This window comes from Ipomoea nil, unplaced genomic scaffold (genome assembly GCF_001879475.1).
Source record: "Ipomoea nil cultivar Tokyo-kokei standard unplaced genomic scaffold, Asagao_1.1 scaffold3199, whole genome shotgun sequence".
Classification (NCBI taxonomy): Eukaryota; Viridiplantae; Streptophyta; class Magnoliopsida; order Solanales; family Convolvulaceae; genus Ipomoea; species Ipomoea nil.
The window spans coordinates 1,500,601-1,519,327 of NW_017619627.1; the positions used below are offsets into that span (position 1 = coordinate 1,500,601).

The 18,727-nt window shown below is 40.9% G+C and overlaps 2 protein-coding genes and 1 long non-coding RNA gene across 3 annotated transcripts; 2 read left to right on the plus strand and 1 right to left on the minus strand.

The window, feature by feature from the left end:
- Positions 1–4,729: 4,729 nt before the first annotated feature.
- Positions 4,730–7,818, minus strand: LOC109168543 (U-box domain-containing protein 4). Its single transcript, XM_019317598.1, has 2 exons — positions 7,342–7,818; positions 4,730–5,913 (listed from the first exon to the last, which is right to left on the minus strand). The coding sequence occupies exons 1-2, from the start codon at positions 7,683–7,685 to the stop codon at positions 5,058–5,060; spliced, it is 1,200 nt and encodes a 399-aa protein (XP_019173143.1). The 5' UTR covers positions 7,686–7,818; the 3' UTR covers positions 4,730–5,057.
- Positions 5,887–6,372, plus strand: LOC109168544. The gene is made up of 2 exons (XR_002052096.1): positions 5,887–5,945; positions 6,093–6,372. It is a non-coding gene; the product is annotated as an uncharacterized LOC109168544 (long non-coding RNA).
- Positions 7,819–13,032: 5,214 nt separating the features above from the next.
- Positions 13,033–18,366, plus strand: LOC109168450 (uncharacterized mitochondrial protein AtMg00810-like). Its single transcript, XM_019317474.1, has 2 exons — positions 13,033–13,201; positions 17,675–18,366. The coding sequence occupies exons 1-2, from the start codon at positions 13,033–13,035 to the stop codon at positions 18,364–18,366; spliced, it is 861 nt and encodes a 286-aa protein (XP_019173019.1).
- The last annotated feature ends 361 nt before the right edge of the window (positions 18,367–18,727 follow it).

Genomic DNA, 18,727 nt, shown 5'->3' on the forward strand with positions numbered 1-18,727 from the left:
CACGGCGAGGACAACAAACACGAGCCGGCCAACCATGATCAGAAACCGTCCGCTCACTAGACACAGAATCTACCGGCACCGGTTCTGAATCCGCAACCTGTTCCTCAAAAACACCATCCACCACCTCAATAGAAGGAGGAGGCACGGAAACAGAAACAACTGGAGCAACACCCCAAGGAGCAACCGAGGGCCAAGAAACCACTTGCGAGGAAAGAGAGCCAGCAAAAGGAAAAACGGACTCATCAAATCACACATGGCGACAGATAAAGACCTTATTAGTGTTAGGATTCAGACAACGATAGCCTCGGAAAGAATCAGGATACCCTAAGAAAACACAGGGAGACGAACGATATTCCTATTTATTACGATTATAGGGACGTAACAAAGGAAAGCACAGACAGCCAAAAACACGCAAGAAGGAATAAGAGGGAGGTGAACGATGCAAACAAAAATGAGGAGACTCATCGTTCAACACACGAGTGGGCATCTTGTTAATCAAGTAAACCGCAGCCTCAAATGCATAATCCCAAAAACGAGAGGGAATAGACGCCTGAGCCATCAAAGCCAACCCAGTTTCAACTATATGCCGATGACAGCGTTCTACCCGACCATTCTGTTCATGTGTATACGCACAGGACTGCCTGTGACGAATACCAAGCGACTCAAAAGTAGAGTGGAGCTTTTTGTACTCTCCCTCTAGATCAGACTGAATAGACACAATTTTATGGGAAAACGAAAGCTCAACTAGATACCGAAACCGTTCAAAGATAGAATAAATATCCGTTTTCGCATGCATAGGATAAAACCACACATAACGCGTAAAATCATCCACGAATAGAACAAAATAGCGAAAACCATTCACAGAGTACACAGGCGCGGGGCCCCAAATATCAGTATATATAAGTTCTAACACACGAGTACTTTTTGTCTCAACACGAGGTAAAGAAAAATGGGAAGACTTCCCTAACTGACACGAAGAACACAAACGTGACAAATCACTAGAATTAAACGAACTAACACCGGATAACTGCAAAATTTGACGCAACACCCGCGTGTGTGGATGACCAAGCCGCTTGTGCCAAGTAGAAGACGACGCACGCGCAGCAACATACGCAGACGGACTCGAAGACGTGGGCCACGAATATAAGCCACCGGAAGTACCCCCCTTAAAAACCACCTTCTTGGTCAAGAGATCCTTCACAAGAAAACAGTCAGGATGAAATTCAAAAAAGACACGGTTATCTTTAGCAAGCCGTTGAACAGAAAGCAACGAAGACGACAAACCATGAACGTGTAGAACATCATTTAAACTAAACGACCTAGAAAGAGAAGCTATCGAAGCAGACCCAACACTAAAAATAGTCATACCTGCACCATTACCAACACGTAAAGTGTCTGGACCATCATAGCGAGTCGAAGTGGTCAACACCGAGGAGTCGGGAGTAGCATGATTCGTGGCTCCTGTGTCAGGAAACCACTGATGAAACTCAACACCACCATTCTCAGCACCAGAAAAAACCATATGAGCCTGAGGATCCGTAGTCTCCGAATACCTACGAAAACAAGCCCGTGCCGAATGCCCAAACTTATCAAAAATCTGACACCGGATGTCCGACCGCCCGCGGCCACGACCACGGCCCCCTCGGCCATGGCCACCATTGCCCGAGCCGCCACTGCCCGAGCCTCCACGAAACGAGCGGCCGCCACCACGACCTCCACCACGGCCACGCGACGCTACCATAGCAGCCGGGGCAGCAGCATCACCACCACCCGGCGCACAAATATATTCCTGCGAGGTTAGATAATCAGAAAGCTCAGACAAGGTTACCGGAGATCCACGCGTCAACGGAGCAACAAGAGGACGTAGCTTCGGTCGTAAGCCGCGGAAGACGTAGAGATTCTGATCATCAAGTGAAATCACCTGACCGGCCAGCGCCAAATCTTCAACTAGAACTCTCGCCTTGCTCAAATAGTCGGAGACGGATGATGCCCCCTGGGACAGCCCCTGTAGCTCGCCGAGAAGCCTCAACGCCCGGGAACGCGTCGCCGAGCAAAGCTCCTGCTTGATCGCCGTCCACAGTAGCCGCGACGTCGAGCGTCCGATCGCCATAGGCAGCATCTCATTGGACAGGGACGAAATCAGCAACGAAAGAACGGTCTTATCCTGCCGACGCCACTGATGCACCAACGAAGCCGGACTGGGTGGCGAGACGCCACTGTCCGCCGTCGACTCCACCGGCACGGTCGGCGGCAGTACTGGCGCAGCAATCTTCGGACATGGCAGTGTGCCATCAACAAAACCAAGCAATCCTTGGCCTTCCAAGAATGGCAGCATCTGAGTACGCCAAAACAAGTAATTATGGGTGGTGAGCTTAATAGACACGAAGTGATGGGCGGAGGATAGGCTAGTATTCGGATATACGGGGTTGGGGGCAACCTCGGACACAGTCCGTTCAGATGAATCGCGAACAGAACCGCCATTGTTATCTCCCAAGGTTGCCATGAAAAGAAAAAACCCTGGATACTGATACCAGATGAGGATTGTATATTCAACGTAACTGAATAATAGTCTGTACAATAACAATATAAGAAGATAAGTAAAGAGACCTAACCAACTACAAACACAAGAGTCCTAACAATATTCAGAGGCTCAGACCTATACCCACAAAAAAAAAAAAACAAAAAAAAAAAAATTATTCATGAATATTCCACTCTTGAATTTTTAATTCTCTAAATTTCCTTGCATGAGAGGATATAAATCACTGTGATTCAATGATTCAATAGATATGACCAAATACTGATACGCACAAGGGATTTGCCCATTTTACAATTACTCTAACAAGGTTCAAGAGAGAGAAGCTAGGGGGTGTTTGGTTGGCATGAATTGCGTTGGAATTGAATTGCAATTCAATGAAATGATAAACTACATTGTTTGGTCCTTGAATGTTATTATTAAAATTATTACACAAAGGGTATTTTAGTCTTTATATCACTTCTCTCATTTTCATTATTCCTCCCTACCAAACAATGTAATTGTAATTCCTACTTTATTCCCTCCTTATTCTTTTCCCACCGAATTACAATTCCTTTCACCTTTAATTCCTTCCTTCCAACCAAACGCCCTGTCAAAGTTGAAAGAAAGGGAAAAATGTCAAATAGACCCTCGAACTTTAACTGAAAAGGCAATTAGTCCCCTAAACTTTTTAAAGGTGTAATTACACCAATCAACAATTTATTTTGACGCAATGAAGCCCAAAATATGGTTTATAACCTGCTATCACATGTCATTATGGTTCTGGCAACCCACAGGTGAACTTTCAAGCAACAAAGTTACTGGCGGCCGAAAAAATAGTGGTCGCTTTCTCCAGCAAGAAGACGACCACTGTGGTTGCCTTCTCCGGGAAGAAGACTACCTTGGTTTCCTTCTCTGTGACTGACGATCGTTTACTAGTCGCCGGTCACTTTGTTGCTTGAAATTTTGCCAGAATCTCGCTCATGGGTTGTCGAAATCCTAATGACTTATGATAGCAGGTCATAAATTGATTTTTATGCTTCATTGCACTAATAGATTATTTGAGATTATTTGATGAGTGTAATTGCACTCTTAAAATTTTTAGTTGATTAATTGACTTTTTAACTATCCTTTGATGGCCTATTTTATTTTTTTCCTGAAAGAAATAAAGGCGATCAAAATTTGCGGCCGACGTCATGTGTCACGGCACAAATGCTTTGTCCGTGGATCCGAATGGGTAAGGACTAGGGCAGTATGATCCGGATGATAAAGTGACTTCTGACTTTTCGTATGTGAATTTGTTTGACAATTTTAATTGGAATAATCAAACCTGATAGGTAAGACGAGTATATATTGATTTTGTAGTCTGGATAGAGTTGTTCCAAGTAAAGATGATTATGATGCCCGCCGACATCTTTTTTACCCTTTTAATTCTATTCTTATTCTTCTACAAAACAATTTTGGCTTTAATAATATAATTGGTTAATTAAAATATTTCAATTTAATCTTTTTCCTTTTAATAATATAATTGGTTAATTAAAATATTTCAATTCAGTATTATTTATTTAAAATTTTACAACACTATCGGACTTTAACGGTATAAACTGACTCGATTCATTCAGTGTTATACTATTGTAATAACATTTAATATAAATTTAATGTCTCATTTATTTTGCCAAAATTTTACCAAACAACTCCATTTTCATTAAAATTAGCAATTTCTTAGGGAATTGGTAAGGCATTTGAAAGAGAAGTAACACCAGAAAACCTAAAAACTTCCAAGTCCGAAAAACCAACAAATATTGCTGATTATAAACTTTTTCTTTGAATGGAATACGATAATAATTCAATCTTAAATCTCAAACTTAAAAACTTTAATCACGAGGTGTGACTCAACTGGCCTACAAGCCTCTAATGTTTGTGTCCTAGTACCTACAATAAAGCCAAAAAGCCAAATTCATACTTCCGTTTCTGAGTTCTTGCCTTCTTAGCAAGATTCGAACCTGCACCCAGCAACTATTAGACCAGTAGAATTGTTTCGAGGAGCTTAGTAATTACAGTTCCAATCAGTATCTGCATTCTGCAATTCTTTTCACGTTTTTATATCAAAACAGGTAATGCCAACTCCATCAATACAACTCTGATGGTGATACTGAACCAAACAAACAGTCTTGAGTTCTAAGCCAAAATTCTTTAAACTAAACTCTAAACCATCACAACACAAAAGAAGTATTTGTCATAAAAAAAAGAGAGAATTAATAAACCTCACAGATCATGTAACCTTCAATACACAGTATATGTTACAAAAGCCATGTTAAAAGCTAAGCTTACAAACACTGTGATTTCCTTTTAGATTTATCGACATCGACCAGTCACCAGATACCCATAACAAGGGGCCTGGACTGGCATTGTTTTACTATAGAGAGATCTTTATTTCCTAGCACAGAAAACTGATACCACAAAGCTCGCAATTACAAGAGAGGGAGCGGGAAGACAACCCCCGGTAATAAGGGAAGAAAGCGTGGGATGATGTTGTGAAACGGATTCATTTCGAAGGAATTTTCGAGGTGCGGGTAGTGACAGACAGATCGCCCGGGGTGCACACCAGCGCCCTTTGCTGTAAATGCCTCAGGCTTTGCTCCATGCTAACTTGCACCATTTCAGCGAGCATCTCCTTTGCCTTCCCGGGTTGCTCCTCCCCGTCTATCTGCGATATGAGGTTGCTAACGATGTTCTCTAGCGTGTCAGCCTGAAGCTCGGACCTCGGGAACGGGGAGTCTCTCAGCAATCTTAGGAGCGTTTGTGCCTTTGCTTGAGACTTTGGTGTTCCCTGAACCGTCAGCTCTAGGAGCCCGGGGATTACGCCTTCTCTAAGAATCGGTTCCCTATATTTACACCGGTCACTCTCACACATTGTCAAAAGGGCTCCGAGAGCATGCTCTCGGCTCTGAAGGGACCCGCTTTCGAGCACTTCTACCACCGTGAGTACTCCGCCTTCTTCAGATGTCAACGCGCTCCTACCCTCCTCATAACCAACTAAAGATTCGATGAGGGCAACGCATTTTTCAGCGGTTTTCGAAGATCTTTTACAGGATTTCAGCAAACTAACTATACCAGGAATTGGTTCCGTCTCAAGGATTGGACTTATATTGCCTTCATAAGACGACAGATTGTAAAGAGCCATCACAGCATCAGCCTTAGACTGCGGGGGGCTCCCGTTTCTTAGGACTTCCACGAGAAGAGGGATTGCACCAGAAGCACTTATAATCGGCTTCGTGACAGGAGAAGCAGACAGGGTGAGGAGCGATGCAGTCGCATGCCCTTGCAGAATCGCATTCTTGGACTGAAGAAAACCTATAATCGGTTCCAGGGCACCCGCTTCTATGATGCTCACCTTATTTCTGCAACAAATTAAAAACAGGTATAAAACAAGGTTTCAAAAAGACACATTATGTAATCCCATTTGTAATTGTTCGAGTAACAAAATAAGTCAGAGACCTAGACGTTCCAGAATGCTAACGAGGCAACTGAAAAACATAATGTATAAACAGAAAGGAGAGCTCGGGTTAATGCATCAAAGTGTCTAGTACCACGAGGATCATTCAACATTAAACAGAAGAATCTGTGCTTATCCCAAAAAGGAAAAGCAAATCATACAGTAAGAGCACACATCCAATTACCAAATCAGTAATCTCAAAAGACAAAAAAAAAAAAAAAAAAGACTGATAGATATTCCCCAGGCAGGATAATCGAAGAAGCAATCGTTTTGAGAGGTCTACAAAATATTCTCCAATTCATTACATATATCAAGATTGGTTGCAGCCATTCTACTCTACCAAAAATTAAAAAAAGGTAAAAAAGGAGAATACTTTAGCCTTTAGCAACCAGCATGGAATTTCTCTTTCACAGAACAGAATCCAATGAACATGGTAGCTTCACAAACAAGACAGATGAAAAGGCAAACTGTGAAGAACAAACAAAACAAGCCCACCACCCAACCTAACCAATATGAAGCACAAAGCATTTCCCACCACATTAAAAAAGCAGTTTACTTAAACACGTCTTCAACCTTTATCACCTTTGCAAGAAATGCAATCAAGAAAACATTACATCCATCCATTACTGTTAAAGAAAAGATTTTTGTAAAGATCCAATCACAAATCCCACCCAGGCAAAGAAAAAGTTGTTTACTTTGTTATCTAAACACAGAATTTTGCGGCTTTTTTCAATCCAAATCAGGCAGGATTGCAACACACAGTTCTTGGTCGGCAGATGCCATGAAAAGCTGAAAACTAAAGATCCAAGTTTTCTCTGATAAAGGTTAACACTTTGATATATCTTGAGCTTGAATTATGTATATCACAGCTAAGACCCAATAAGTTGAAGAAAGATAGCTTTATTTTTCCGATGCCATAGTATGATATTTAAAGGATAAAAATCAAGATTTACAATTTTATATGGTTTATTTCTTTTTTCTCTGAAACCCAACAAGGCAGGACCAGAAAAGAAATAAAAAAGTGATTTATTAAAGGAGTGGGGCTGTGTGGGGTTGGTGACTAAAAAGAAAGAACATTAAGATTAAAGAATCACCATCCCTTACTGAAGCCAAGGAAAACGATGCAGAAACTGAAAAAAAGCATGAAACTGTCAAAATAGTGTAACGAAGAAGAGGGGGCCTGAATTTATGAAGAAACTAATGGTACAATAGATTAATAACTAATAAGGTGCTAAAAAGGACAAATCTTTCATGGCAGAAAAAATGGGATTTTGAAAAAAAATTATAAAATAATTAAAGAGTGTCAGCAAAAGTTAAGCCCCACGACACTTACGTTTCGTCCTTAACAGCGAGATTGAGAAGGGCGAGGAGCGCGGCCTCGTTAGATTCAACAGAGCCGGAGCGGAGCATATCGACGAGAGGGCCGACGGCGCCGGAGAAGTGGCGTCGGTAGCGCTGGGAAGTCTTGGTGAGGCGCCTGATCTCCATGGCGGCATGGATTTTATCCCCCGGGTCGTCGGAACAGATGAGCTGAAGAACCTGATTCACTACCACGGACGACGAAGACGAAGACGACGGCGTCATCGTCCGCGGCGTATCCCCATCGGAACTCGTCCCGCCGGCGATTGCCGCACTACAAGTAACCAACCGGGTCAGCCTCGCCCCTTCCGGGTCCATTCTTGGCGCTCGCCAAAAGGCGAAGATGTATGATTGAGCAGCCCAAAAAAATCTCAGGAGAGAGAGAGAGAGAGAGAGAAAGAAAGAGAGAAGTAGGGACTGGGTAATAATACTAGAAAGGAGTACTTGTATAGTACAGAGTAAAATAAAAACGTAGAGAGAGAAAGAAATGTAAGGTTGAGATGAGAGGAAACGTGGGCAGCGGAGCCGTGGCGTTAAGCAACAGTATTGTGGGGACTGCTGAGAAGTAGGGCCGCGAGGAAGGCCGCGCCGTGTCGGGTTTTAAGGGTGGTTGTGTGTTAGACGACGATGGTTAAGTTAGTTGGCTTACCTTATGTCTCTACTCCTTTGCCTTATTTAACGTTAAACAACAAGTTTTTTTTTTTTTTTTTTTTTTTTTTTTTTTTTTTTTTTTTTCAGGTGTAGAGATGTCCCAAGGAAACTTTAATTATAAGAGGTACCTTTAAATTTGTACCGTACTCAACTAATCCTCGTTCGCACGAATTATGTTCACCATAATGTCAACTTCTTTGTGAGCTGTTTATTAGTCTTAGCAAATATTTATAAATATTTTTTATTTAGAGATGAATAGATATTTATTGTCTTAAAAGTAATATATTGTCGAGAAAAATATATACACCATTAATAATCTTAATTCCTATATAGTGTTGAGTCGAAAATCATATATGAAGAATAAATGAGCTTTTTGAGTTCTCTCTCATTGTTTTATAAAAAAAAAAGTCACTAGGTATTTATAAAGATGTATTAGACACATGTTTATGCTCAAGCCAGGACCGGCCTAGAGGGGTGGGGGCAAATTATGCCCTGGACCCGTGTCCACGGTGAATTGTGGACACGGGCTCAAAACGACGTCGTTTTTCAAAAAAAAAACGCGTCATTTAGTTAAAAAAAAAAAATCGTGTGCGTTTTGCCGTTAACGGCGTTATTTTTTTTTTTGGATTATGAATGTACAGTTATGCCGTTATGAATGTACAGTTATGCAATTATGAAATTATGAACACAGAGCTCTAACATTATGAACTTACAATTATGAACATATATAGTGATAAAATTATGACCATGGAGCTTTAAAATTGTGAATATAAAGCTTCGAAGATTATGAATGTACAGTTATGGAGTTATGAATCTACAGTTATGGAGTTATGAATCTACAGTTATGAGATTATGAATCTACAGTTATGGAATTATGAATGTACAGTTATTGATCGAATTATGAACAAAGAGCTCTAACATTATGAACTTACAATTATGAACATATAGTGATAAAATTATGAACATAGAGCTCTAAAATTGTGAACATAGAGTTTCGAAAATTATGAATGTACAATTATAGAGTTATGAATGTACAGTTATAGAGTTATGAATGTACAGTTATAGAGTTATGAACGTATAGTTATGGAGTTATGAATGTACAGTTATTAATAATATAGTAATAAAATTATGAATATATACTCCTATAACAAAGCGGTCTGAAATTTAAAAAAAAAAAAAAAAAAAAAAAAAAAAAAAAAGAAGATAACAGTGCCTAACGGCACTGTTACCCGTGTCCAGCAAGCATGCTGGACACAGGTCTAACGCATAACGATTGAGGGGTGGGCACGCTGGGCACTTGTCTAGGGCCTATCTCTAGAGGGGGCCCATAAGCCATAAGATATATATAATAATAATAATATTAGTTAGTATATATTGAAAAAAACAAAAAAAAAAAGTTAGTATATATTGAAATAAATTGGATTAATAGTTGTATTGTTATTTAGGAATCCTAAATTTCTAATTATATTGTATTGTTGTTTAATAAGAGTTGATAAATAGGAATTCTGTTTGTCTTTTAATTCTATTTAATAGGATGCCTATGTATATAATGAAATTGTAAGTTTATTAGTTTATTATATGAAGATTTGCTTTATTTTAATTTGTTTTATGTTTTGAGAAGGGTATGTTAATCTTTGATGCAATAAAGATGATTTTGCATCAAGTAAAGTCATAGAAATTTTTTGTCATGATTGTTTATGTATTTAAAAAATTGTTGAAAATTTTCTAATCTTATTTAATGTTATCATTTTTTTAGTATTATTGAATTTAAATTTTAATTTTTCATATAAGGACTTTTTTTTTTTTTTTTTAATTTGGCCATGGGCCTATAAAATGTTTGGACCGGCCCTGGCTCAAGCATACCTTACAAGTGTCCATAATGCATTGAGGATCATGTCGATGGTGTCAAGTGTAACGAAAGGTTTGCCAACATGATGTGAGTCTAATTAGGCATAAAGCGATCTTATAGTGATCTATATATATATATATATATATATATATATATATATAATGTATAAACGTGTTTAAAACACACACATCCTATCACTCAAAAATTATTTAAAAAAAAAAAATTGTGCATGATAGCTCCGTTTAACGCTATGATTAATAGATATACTGTATAAGAAGAAACTCCCATCGTGCGGAACGTTTCAATGGAAGCTAATAGAGGCAATTAAGGGGAGACGAAACCTGGAGCTAAGGACACCCTAGATGGGGAGCATGTTTACTGCTCATTGTGTGACTTTCGTGGCCAATAACTTAAGACAGCGATGTCCAATATAATCATCATTATCTTCATGCATGATTCATCTAACCATATGAAATTTTCTTGATGTTTTTGTTCCATAAGTAATTCTTAATATATATATATATATATATATATATATATATATATATATATATATATAGGATCAAGTGAAAAAGAAGCTTTATTAGGTGAAAAATAGAATGTAATCTCATCCATTGATTCGGATAAGATCAACGTCCAGAATTAAACAATTAAAAAAAATACGGTGGCATTATGGTAATTTTGTGTAAGTTAGTTAATTATTTTTTTTCAAGCCTTCCCGTGCACATTGTCCCTTCATCCAGAGTACATTGTTGTGCCTTAACTTTTAAGTTCATAGGTTATATATATATATATATATATATATATATATATATATATATATATATATATGGACGCACTCTCATGCGAACGTTCGCCCATGAGAGAACTGAGAACCATCCAGTGCGCGCCACGTGTCCTTTGGTGCATGTAAATGTGTTATATGTGCAAGTAGTTGGTGCACCTTTGCAAGTAAAAAGTGCAGGTAAAATCACTTACAAGTGCATGTAATTTTGCCTTGTTAATATTCATTGATCTGAGTTCGTTCTGTTTGGCATCGCTTTTGTTCTTGCGGAGGAGTTCAGCAGGTACTTAGTACCCGTGAAAACCACCCGCAAACATTCATGCACCTAGGTGCACCTAGATCTGGACACGTGGCGTGCACTGAATGGTTCTCAATTCTCTCCTGGACGGGCAGTTCGCACCTGGACACGATAATATATATATATATATATATATATATATATATATATATATATATATATATATAGAGAGAGAGAGAGAGAGAGAGAGAGAGAGAGAGAGAGAGGCGAGTTCAGGTGCGACGATCCCTTCCCGTGCGGCGGTTTTCAGAATACACCAATAATTAAGCAAGATATACACCATTAATGTCAGGAAATGCACCACAAAAAACACACACAAATTAGGTATGCATCACCAATAACACACCATTAGGTATGACTAAAAATACCACACAATGTTTCGAAATATACCATTAGTGGTAGGGAGTTATATGATGTAATTTTTTAGGTGTGTTGTGTATTTTTTTCGTGTATTTTTACATTTCATTGTGGTGTGTTTCCCTTAGACTGTTGGTGCCTTTCGTTAAGGTTGTTGGTGTATTCTGAAAAGCGCCACACGGGAGGGCCTCGCCGCATTTGAACTTTCGTCCTGGGCCGACAACGACTCTGGTCGAACAGAACCACGAACTCAACAAGAGTTGTCGGTTGGCCGAACCGAACACGGTGTACGGAAATCTGAAGCCCGCAAGGCCAGCCAATTTTTGGACGACATTCGTGCCCACAGGTGCCGGCGTACACGAGTTGGCCGAACCGAACACGAAGTACGGAAATCTAGAGCCCGCAAGGCTAGCCAATTTCCGGACGACATTCGTGCCCACATGTGCCGACGTAGTACACGAGTCAAGCCTTTCCAGTGTCACTTTGGGATTTGATTTGCACCCCCCCCCAGGCGAGAGAGAGAGAGAGAGAGAGAGAGATAGAGATAGAGAGAGAGAGAGAGAGAGAGAGAGAGAGAGAGAGAGCCTCTATGCTGTACAATTCAATAAGCCTTAGAAAGGCTCTTGTATAAATAGTGGTGCAAACTCACTTCCTTTTAGTAATAATAATATTAATGTGTATATTATATGTGGTTAATAGTTGTGTGGTGGTAGATTAGTTGACTCTGCCCAACCTATTGTATAGGAGAGTATTACGTTACTTTCTTCCTATAGGTTTCTATTGTTGTAATATTTTTGTAACTGAATACAATTTGAATCTCTCTCTCATCTGGTATCAGTTAGCGTTAGGTTTCCTTCCTAATTTTTCTCCTCCCCGATGTCGAAAAACTCTTCCGAGCGTACGGTGACTGCCGCCACCACAGCCACCGTACCTACTCCGGCCACCACCTCAAATTCCCTCTCCACCGCCCACCATTTTGTGTCAATTAAAATCACGGCGAGGAATTACTTGTTTTGGGGTACACAACTAGTCCCGTACCTCCGCGGTCAAGGGCTTCTTGGCTATGTAGATGGTGAACTGTCGTGTCCTCTGGCCACCATCACCACCGTCCCAACCTCCGGCGACACTACTTCCGGCGCAACGGCTTCCACCACGACGCTAAACCCTGCGCATGCCGCCTGGATTCAAAAGGATCAGTCGATCCTCTCCTTGCTCATCTCGTTACTCTCCGACAAGGAGATGTACCTCGCCGTCGACCGCAACACCGGCCGGGAGGTCTGGCTCTCCGTCACGACGGCATTAGGTTCCTCCACTTGCGCCCACTGCCTCAACCTGGGCAGTTTCAATCTCTCCGCCAAGGCAACAGCTCACCGACAGAATACCTAGGCCGTGCCCAGCTGATCGTCGAAGACATGTCTCTGGCTGGCCGCCCATTATCCCTCGACAAACAGAATCTGTACGTCTTCTGGGGGCTTCGATAGGAGTTCCGCGCCATAGCGGCTTCCCTCACTGTGTCAGGTACACCTGTCACCATACCGCAACTCTCGGATTTTCTACAGGCTCAAGAACTCATCTATTCTAACGAATTCCCGGCGAGCGATGGTCTAGTCGCAAACGGTTCTCCCGCGGCGTTGTTTACTGGTCGTGGTCGCCGAAAGGGGGGAGAAGGCGGTTCTGGCAGGCGGCACTCTTTGAATGGCGGACAAGGACGTGGCAGAGGCGACCAATGGCGTGGTTGCGGCGGTACTCCCCGATGCCAGATCTTCGATCCCATGGTCACATAGCCATGTATTGTTACAAGCAGTACAGTGACCATCCTCTGGCTCAAGCCAATTTGGCAGTCTCCGGCGGTAGTCCTACAACGACGACAGTGTTTGCTTGGTATCCAGATACTGGTGTAACAACCCAAAATTTTATTTTATAAATTCAATTTTAAGAAATTCCAAAATAGCCATTTTCACTCCATTAAAATTTTTTTGCGATCAATTGGTGTTTGAATAAATTATTTTAGTCACATTTTAAATTAATTCGACACCAAAATTTCTTTTATTCAAAATTCCTAAATGTTCGGGTACATCGCGTACCAAGTTTTAAATCGAGAAATCAATCTGAGTGAAACCGGGAGGATTAAAAAAGACTTTAAACAAGGATTCATCTAATTAGCTTTTTGAGAAAATTCCTTTTCAACCCCAAAGTATTTAAAGTTAGCATTGTTAGCCTTGGTCCATGGAGCATGGTGGACCACTAGATATCCAAAAACACTTGCCTGATTCAATTTCTAGCCAATGGAAATTACATTTTTGCCATCAACCAATCATATGGGATCAACCTAGGGTTTTGTGCTCCTATAAATAGAACCCTTATCAGCCTTTGCCTCTTTGATTCCACTCCTTGCTTCCCATTTATCAGCTTTGCAAGACAACACACAGTAAGCTTCTTCAACCTTCTTCATTCAATCCTTGCCTTTCATTTCCTTAAGCTTATTTCTTCTCTGAGAACTTGATAGTATGTTAATGTATGGTTGTTGAGGTATCTAGGAGGTGAAGGAGGGTGTAGCTAGCTTGGGAAGAGGGGGAAATCCATACAAGAAGAAGAAGCTACAAGAGGTATAACCCCATGGATTCCTTCTTGAAATTTGGCTCTGTGAAGCCTTAGTATTGAGTAGAAATGAGTATAAACTATGAGATTTTGTTGTGTTTATGCTTAGAAGTGATCTAGTATTTATTTTTGAGTTGTTGAGAATGTTTTGGACTTGTTTGGATTGAGATTTGCAGATGAAAATGTCATCTGGTGCACACACAGAGTGCACCAGATCAGACTAGCGGCCCTAGCCGCGGCCCATCAGGAGGGCCGCCGACTAGAGCTGTGGTTACACGGGTCTAGGGCACGGCCCTAGAGGAGGGCCGTCGCCTAGACCCGATGGAGTAACGGGGCTCATGGGGCGGACCATGAGGAGTCCCGCCCCAAGTCCCTAAGTTTGATATGAGGAGCTTCTGTGCAGTGGCCAGGCCCTTGTGGCTCAGCTACATGTCGTCTCGGGCCGAGTGTTACGGGCCCTTGTAGCTCGGCTCTTCGAGATCGTCTCGACGCACATTTTGGCTTTGATTTTGTTTAATTTGGATAAAAAATGAGTATGTTATGAAGGTTTTATTGAAGAATTGCTTCACAATTCATATATTTGTTAGTTCACTGTGTATGAGAAATAATTGACTTTGTAATCTGATGTTATTTTATTGAGTAGAGAAGCATGATCCTTTGAGAGTATGATTTATTATGCAAGCATGATCCTTTGAGAGTATGATTTATTATGAAAGCATGACTAGATTGTGTTATTTGATTAATGAGAAATGAAGCATATTTGTTGAGTGAAATGTATAGAATTTGCTATGTTGCAAACCGAGCATGATACTATATTCTTGAGTACTTCATGTCATTTTATACATGGTTTAGAAGAATGTTATAGAATATTTTGGCATCCCACATATGTCATATTTCAAAAATGCATATATAAAGGGCCAACGTGAGCTCAAGTATTACTTTCAAAAATCTATAAGCATGTGGTATATCATTCTTTGATGCATTGAGAAGTAGTAGAGTTGTTGCATGCATGAGATTGATGCATGAGAGATATATTTATGTATTATCTATATTGGTGAGGTTTTTGAAGGATACCATTTGGACTATGTCCTCTCGTGAGATATTTATGGACATTGCGGTCCCAGTATATGTAACGCGGCGTATTCCCACGTTACGAGGTTGGAAACTGCCCGCCAGGCTTGGAATCCTGGTCAGGGGGTGTGCACACTAATAGTTTGATACTTGATTCCATAGAGATAGAACCACGAGATTGGTTCCGTAGACGGTAGGAGATATTGGGTCGAATTTATGTCGCTCCCGATGGGGTAATTCACGCTTCGGTGACACCCTAAGCCGTCTACGAGTAAAAGAATGAAAGCGAGTCAAGAGAGACTCAAGAGAAAGAAAGCGAGTCAAGAGAGATTCAAAAGAAAGAAAGTGAGTCAATAGAGACTCAAGAGAAAGAAAGCGAGTCAATAGAGACTCAAAAGTATGAAATTGACCTCCACAGAAAGTACTTTATTTTTATAAAGAGTGTATGAGTATATATATAGTATTGCACGAGATTGCATATGAGTATGTTTATAGTATTGCACGAGATTGCATATGAGTATGTTTATAGTATTGCACGAGATTGCATATGAGTATGATTACAGTATTGCACGAGATTGCATATGAGTATGATTATAGTATTGCACGAGATTGCATATGAGTATGTTTATAGTATTGCACGAGATTGCATATGAGTATGTTTATAGTATTGCACGAGATTGCTTTTGAGTAGAGTATCGCATGAGATTACATAATGAGAATGTTGATTTAAGATTGTTCATCGAACATGATTGATTGGTTACTTTTGAAGTCTTGTATATCAAGTTTTTGTGATGAGAATTTGAGAGCATGAGAATACCTGTTATATGGTTTATTAGCATGATCCTACCTGTAAGCATGAATTGCTTGTTAAGTTAATTGAGAAGTTTATATGATGAAGTATCTAAGTGTTCAGTCTTATGTATATAAGCATGCCAGTTGATATTATAGGTTGCAAACATCTAGAAAGTATGTAATAGATTTAAAGATGATTTGAGATGAGTTTGTTGTTTACAAGAGAAATCAAATGTTTTCAAAGTATATGCTATAATTCTTTACAGGGTTGAGTGTGGTTATACTTAGCTTCGTGCTAACGGGTGTTTTCCTATTTGTCTATGTGTTGCTTGCAAAACCCCTTTCAGGTGGGCCCAGCAGTGAGAAGAGATCGAGTTAGATTAGTCTCGTAGTTTGAGATGTCTAAACTCTAGTTATGATTTAGACTTTTGGGGTGACTTTTTCCCCCTTATGTTTTTCAGTATTTATTATGGAAGTTAGATATTTATTTTATTTCTAGTTTTACCCCTTAGCCTGTGCAATCACCACGGAGGGGTGATTGTGGCGGTGACATCCCCACTAGTTATCTTCTTAGTTTTTAATTCCGCTGCTTAGTTTATGATATTGTGGTTTAGATTTGTGATTAAGAGATTGAAAAAGTGGGGTGTTACAACTGGGGTGTCTTCGCATGCAACAGCGGACGCACACATGATGAGTCAATCGGAAGAGTACACCGGCAGGGACGTGCTCCGAGTCGGCAATGGCGCAAGTTTGGGTGTTTTTCGTGTTGGTCATGCAATTATCCCTTCTGTGTTCAAATCTCTTAGTCTGTCAAATATATTACACGTGCAAAATTTATCTTTACCTCTTTTGTCAGTTCATCGCTTTACTAATGACAATGATGTATATTTTGAGTTTCACAAAAATTTCTTTACTGTGAAGGACTGCACCACCAAGGCGGTTCTTCTTAAAGGACCTACCTCGAGTGGCTTATATAGGTTGTTGGTCTCGCGGTCTCATTTTGTGTTCCTAAGTGCCTAAGTGTCGTCCGTGGTGTGGCATCAACGGTTGGGTCACCTGCATAGCCGTGTCCTTCAGCGTGTGCTACAAAATTGTCCAGTCACTCCGAATAAGTCTAGTTCTTCAGAAGTGTGCATGGCCTGTCAACTTGGCAAATCCGCACAATTTACCCTAGATATAGTAGCCACTTCTAGTGAAAATGTTTTAGATTTATTGTACACGGACATTTGGGGTCCGGCCCCCGTTATTTCTGCTTCTGGTTTTTGTTATTTTATTCTGTTTATAGACGATTATTCTTGATTTTGTTGGTTTTATCCCTTACGGCTAAAATTAGATATATATAAAATTTTTGAGTTGTTTTATGTGATGGTAGAATGTCGGTTTTTGCGTTCTATCAAATCCATACAGTTAGATTTAGGGGGTGAGTACCGTCGTCTACATAAGGTTTTCGAATCACTTGGCATTGTGCACATGCAATCATGTGCCTATACGCACGAACAAAATGGGAGGGTTGAGCGCCAGAATAGACACATTGTCGAAACCGGATTAGCGCTTCTCGCTGAAAGCTCGGTACCGCTCAAATATTGGGATTATGCCTTTGAAACAACCACATACCTTATAAATTCCCTCGCCTCGTCCACCTTACAATTCGAAAGTCCACACTATCGTCTATACAAGTCCCCACCCACATACACCTTTCTCCGTCTTCGGTGCCGTTGTTATCCCTATCTTAGGCCATACAATCGGCACAAGATAGAGTTTCGATTTGCACCCTATGTATTCCTAGGTTACCCGGTATCATTTATGGGGTATCGTGCATGGACCTAACAACTGGAAAAACCTTTATCTGCCGTCATGTGTGATTTGATGAGTCTATTTTTCCCTTTTCTACAGAATCATCATTGCAGGTTCAACCACAACGAGTCGCCTCTACTCCGCCCTGGAGATCCGAGCCCATGGTAGTTCCCACTCAACCCACACCACTGGGAACTCGCGGGTGTTCTTGCTAGTATATGTCGATGACATCATTATGATGGGCAATGATCCTGCGTTGATTGATACGTTGCTTCACCGCCTGTCCACCACCTTCAAGATTAGGGATCTCGGCACACCGGGCTTCTTTCTCGGCATTGAAACTCTGAAGGTAGATGGGGGTCTTTTCCTTTCTCAGCGTCGCTATATGGGCGATATTTTGACCCGAGCAGGAATGTCTGATTGCAAGTCCCTAGCAACTCTAGTTGCCGTAACACAGGCGGCCACACCGTCAACTCATTCATTTGACAATCCAACACAGTATTGTAGTATTATAGGGGCCCTGCAGTACCTAACTATCATTCGGCCGGATCATTCCTATGCGGTAAATCGGCTATGTCAGTTTATGCATTCTCCCACCGATGATCACTGGGGATTTCTAAAGCGTGTCCTACGGTATGTCAAAGGCACACAAGACTATGGTTTACGCTTGTCAGCTTCGTCCTCTTCCGATATTCATATTTTTTCAGACTCAGACTGGGCCGGGTGTCCGACTGACAGGAAATCTACCAGTGGTTACGCAGTATTTCTCGGGTCTAATCTCATTTCCTGGCTTTCCCGTAAGTAACGCATGATGGCTCGCTCCTCAACAGAAGCATAATACAAGGGACTAGCTGATGTATCCGCCGAGGTAACGTGGATTGTGTCGTTGTTACGAGAGCTTAGTCTACATTCCGGTAATCCAGCAACTCTGTGGTGTGACAATCTTAGAGCCACATACCTTGCTGCCAACCCGGTTTTTCATGCAAGGACTAAACATGTCGAGATCGATTATCATTTTGTCCGGGATAAGGTTGCGTCTGGTGACTTCACGGTCAATTTTGTGTCTACAAAGGATCAGTTGGCCGACATATTCACGAAGCCGTTGCCAGCACCACGAGTTCATGTTGTCTCCCTCCAACCTTGTGCTTGAGGGGGTGTGTTAGTAA